Source organism: Fukomys damarensis, unplaced genomic scaffold (assembly GCF_012274545.1).
Source record: "Fukomys damarensis isolate Sample0158 unplaced genomic scaffold, DMR_v1.0_HiC HiC_scaffold_24, whole genome shotgun sequence".
Classification (NCBI taxonomy): Eukaryota; Metazoa; Chordata; class Mammalia; order Rodentia; family Bathyergidae; genus Fukomys; species Fukomys damarensis.
The window spans coordinates 1,495,066-1,499,767 of NW_022900936.1; the positions used below are offsets into that span (position 1 = coordinate 1,495,066).

General features: G+C 51.0%; 1 protein-coding gene across 1 annotated transcript in view; it reads right to left on the minus strand.

The window, feature by feature from the left end:
* Positions 1-1,709: 1,709 nt before the first annotated feature.
* LOC104870818 overlaps positions 1,710-4,702 on the minus strand; it is a 6,903-nt gene continuing 3,910 nt past the window's right edge. Inside the window, exons 2-4 of the mRNA XM_010636592.2 lie at positions 4,388-4,692; positions 1,989-2,096; positions 1,710-1,914 (exon numbers count right to left, since the gene is read on the minus strand). Coding sequence (XP_010634894.1) covers positions 1,717-1,914; positions 1,989-2,096; positions 4,388-4,692 — 611 coding nt within the window. The 3' untranslated portion in view covers positions 1,710-1,716. The remainder of the gene's footprint in view (positions 1,915-1,988; positions 2,097-4,387; positions 4,693-4,702) is intronic.

A 4,702-nucleotide genomic window follows, 5' to 3' on the forward strand; every position in this document is an offset into this window, starting at 1 on the left:
TTCTGTGCGGATAGAACTGGAACTTGTTCTATAGCAATTATTTCCTTGGAATTCTGCATTGCCAAATTGTCCTGAGCCTTAGTCATATTTCAAATGCTGCTGCAGACAGCATGTGATATAGGGTGGACTGGGTGTCCCCCCAAGTGGGTCACTGTTTACAAATGCCCAAGGTCCTCCAAGGAGTGCAGAGAGGACTCGGGCTGAGCGATTCGCTCTTTCCACCCATGTGAGCTCGCTCACCACCCTGGAGCTCCCATAGGACCCCAGACCAAAGCACACAATAGCCCCTTTTCCTTGCTCTTGAGCCTAGGAGCCTGGTTTATCTGCAGTGTGCGATGTGCTTGTGACCTTCAATAAACACAGCTACTTTTCCCCCACCACTGTGTGTACACTTTGCAGTTCATAGTTTGTGCCTTGGGAAAGGACCTGGAATCTGTCTGCAGGCCCCACCCTGCGGTCACGCGAGCACCCTGAATCAGAGCTGAGTGCCGTGCTGCTGGGATGGACGTGCTGTATCCAAGGGCAGTGCCCGCCCGCTCCTGGGAGTGGATTCCAAACCTCTTCTGTAGGACTGAATCCCATGAAGCCACAAAGTACTTGCCCTGAAAAGTGTGGTGCAGACAAGCTGCAGGGCCTCGGGGGGCCTCTGCCCTGTGCAGGGTCGGGAGGGAGCTTTGTCATTTCCTGCAGAGTGGAGGGAAGGTGAGGCCTGCCTCGCTTGGCCTGGTGCCCTGGGCCTGGCTTCTGCTGAGCCCTTAGCCCAGCTAAAGAGGTGGGCAGGGCAGTGGACATCAGCTGTGACCTGAGACCCTCGACCCGCCCCAGGCTGCCGGTCTGGCTTTCTTTTGCCTCCTTTCACTGTGAGCTGTGGCAACTGAAGCGCACCGAGGCCCAGCCCACGGGACTGGGCTGAATTCCTGCTGGTGGGAACAGGTGGAGCTGGGATTTGACCAAGTGCAACCTCACAGCCTTCTCTGGGGAGTGGGACAGAGGGGCCTGCACCTTGCCCAAGAGAAAAAGACATTCCCTCTGAAAGCGGTCAACCCTCATCTCTGCATCTCCAGGAAAGTCCCCCAGGCCAATCTCAGGAAACAGCCTGCTTTATCTTGTTTGTTTGTTTTGAGACAGAAGCTCTGTGCATATCCCAGCCTGGCCCCCAACTCAGCCTCCCAGCGCATGCCACCACGCCCACCTGCAGTCCCATTGATTGTTCCCAAATGGAAGTTCTTTTCCGGATTTGGTTGGCCTTGACACTGCTTTAGGTCCCCGCACAAAGACTGCAGGATACACAGAGGTCCACAGTGCCCTCCTGGCCAGGAGGCAGCATCTCCTCACTGTCCGGGGTGGCCAGCAGCCTAACTTCCAACCAGTGAGCCCATCACAGGGAGGGAGCAGAGAAGACAGCAGTTGCCCAGCCAGCCCACTGTCCCACTCCTGTCCCCTCACTGTGGTGCTCTCCACAGTGTCCCAGTGGCATGGGGCGGCCAGAGGACGTGGCCAGGGAAAGGTGGCACACAGCCCACCATGTAAGGATCACACCAATCCCAGTCACTGCTCCTTCTAAACTAGGATGGTGGCCACACAGGCACAGAGCGCATGTCACCAAGGTCACCCTGAACTTTTTCCCTCTTGGAACTGTAAAACCAATAACAAGACCAAACACAAATTAAACCACAGAACTTTAATCTTGGCCAAGAATAGAGGTAGGAGATAAACTTACAAACCAGCTTTTCTACCCTTGGGGTTTGGGAGGTTATAGATACAGGGTAAAAGAGCTGAGAGGAGACGGGTAGGGTAAGGAGGGAGGAACATCTGTGTTTCCCGGGAGGGGCAGAGGTCTTCCTGGGGATTCAGGCGCCACTTCTGTTCATTCCTTTTATGAATCTTTCCCATTATGGTCATGGGAACGGTCACCTGCCACAGCACTGGAGTGTCTTTAGCACGCAGATGAGAGTATAACAAATTAGAGGTTGTCTAGGGTCACTTACGGCAATTTTAGATCCCAGAAGTTCCTGCTGATCCCCGAAGATGGACCTGTGGCCTCCAGACATCTTGTACTCAAAGATGAACAAGATCAGGGCAGGGTGGAAATTTAGCTGGGTCAAACAGACAGAACAAGATTAGGAGCGGGTAACAGATCCAGGTAAGCACAGACGATTCTCTGTCTTCCAGCAACAATTCCCAAATCCCCATTCTGCCGTTGCTATGTTATAAATAATCCACTTGTCGAAAATAGGCTTTTGAAAGGAAAGTTTATTCCAGTGACCAGGGACTAAAAATCTGGAGATTCTAGCAGCTAGCTGGGAAAAGCCGAGTTTATCACATCTGTGTGTGGATGGCTGACACTGGGAGATAAAGAGAGAGGGGGTGGGGGGCAGCTGGCTGGGAGAGACTCCATCCATGAGAGGATGGGCTGACACTGAGAGACAGAGCAGCTAAATGAAAGAGGAACTGAGCTTATATAGGTATTGAAGAGCTCGGGAATCTGGGTGAAATATTTATGACTTGGATGACCCAGTGAAAGACCTAGGGCCTTACTACCACTCCAAGGAGCTTGACCAACTGAAAGGGCCTCCAAGATACTGGGCCTATAGCCTAGCGATTGCTCCAGGAGCTTGAGGAGCAGCAAGAATCACCCATGAAGGAACATACCCAACATGTTGGAAAACAGACCTTTATTAGTCTGGCCAGATAGCACTCCTGGAGCCAAGTAGCTCAGAGAGGCAACAGCTCAGGGGTTTAGGCTGTTTTTACAAGGGGATAGGCAGGGTGGGGGTCTATAACAGATGCTTACAGAATGTCCCAAGGTTTTCAAAACATTCCTTCCGGGCAGACAGTGAGACAATTTTATCTATTCACCCAAAACTACTAAATGTTCACCTGTTAATTTACATTAATCACAGTTGAGACTAGGAATTTAAGATTACAAAGTTATGCAGTCCCACACCAGGATGGTCTGCTCAAGTGTGTACAAATTACTAGACTTCCCGGCACTAGGGTAGTTTATACTTCCTTTTGAGTCTATTTGTCCTATTTACTGAGAAGAGGCTGTTGTTTGCTAGAAGCATCCTGTTTGCTTGTCCTGTTCATTTGTGAAGGACTCACTTAAGTCAGACCTGACACTAAGGATCAAGGTTCTCACAGAATTTAAGCGATGCTTTCAGTAATATAGATTTTTTTTTTGGTAGGGGGATTGAACTCGGGTCCTTGCACTTGTGAGGCAGGTGGCAGAAGTACTGAGCTAAATCCCAGGCCCCTGGCCCCTCAGTAATATAAATTTAAGATAATTTTGAATTTGTCTTTAATGTTCTCAATGTACATAAATATGGGCCCGGGATTTAGCTCAGTGGCACCATGTTTGACTCGCAAGCACAAGTCCTGAGTTCGATCCCCAGTACCAAAAAAAAAAAAAAAGAAAGAAATACATCCTCAAAAATGTCCTATCATCAACTAGCACGCTGCATCTATGATAATGGAAAATAAAACAGGCAATTGGCATGAATTTTACAGGCAAAGCTTTAAATGGGAAGTAAAACAGTAAGGGACTAAAAGCAAAAGGGACCCAGCTCTGACAAGGACTGAGCCAGATTGTCAACAAGGAAGGTCAGAGAAAATAGGGAAGAGATTTCAAAATGAGGAAGTGAGGGGAGGATCAGACTGGTCTGCTAGCTACAGATCCATGAACTGGAAGCTCTGCTGGGAGGGCTGGGGCCTGGTTACCAGGATCGCAGTTCTAGTCAGACCTGGGGAAGGGGCAGTTGTCTCCACCACATGATGGCTTTCACTGGGGGAAGTCTTGGTGGGTTGCAGCAACAGCAATCTTTCAGAGCTTTCAATGGTAACAAACAGCCAGCTGTGTGTTAGGTTTGCCGCCCTTGCAGGGGAACACCGGAGACTGCTGGGTGTAGTTGAATATCCCCGTAAACCCGTCATCTTGATGTCTTCAGCCTTGAAAGGAGTTCAGATAGGCCCTATACACTCAGGGATAGCCAACTTTGTTAAAGACTTGCATCCCTGAGCTTAGAAGGGCTTTGACCCAAAGTTTTGAGGTAATCAAGAAAAAAGGGTCAGAGGTTTAGCTCAATGGCACCGTGCCTGCCTCACAAGTGCAAGGTCCTGAGTTCGATCCCAGGAACTAAAAAAAATTAAAACAAAGTCCTAGCTTTGTTCTGCATATGTACAGGCCCAAATGAAGTAACTCTTTTAAATCCTTGACTGCTTCAGAAGAAAATACACACCGTGCTTTTAATAAGCAACAGATTCAGAGCTCAGGACGGAGTTTGTCCTCTGTCTCCAAGGTGGTCTCTGGGTCACGGGGAGAGGCCTTGGGGGAGCTGCCCTGGGGGGGAATGTGGGTGAGGCAGAACCGCGGCGCAGGTCCACTCACCACCACCTGCGAGCCCTCTTTTAAGGAGCTTTGGACGTGGTGCGGTGGCACACACCTGTGATCCCCGCACCCCAAAACAAAGAAGCTTTGCCAGCGTCTGGGGCCCCAGGGTTCCTTAGGGTCAGGCTGGAACCCTCCACCCCGCCAGGGCCTCCGCCGCGTAGGCGCACTGAGCTGCAGCCGTCCGTCACAGGGCAACGCGCCAGTTTCTGCCTCACGCAAGCGCACTGAGGCGCAGCTGCACTGTTGAGCTGGCCGGAGGGTGAAAGGGCGGGGCGAGCAGGAGCCCGCGGTTGCGCACTCGCCTGGCCCCGC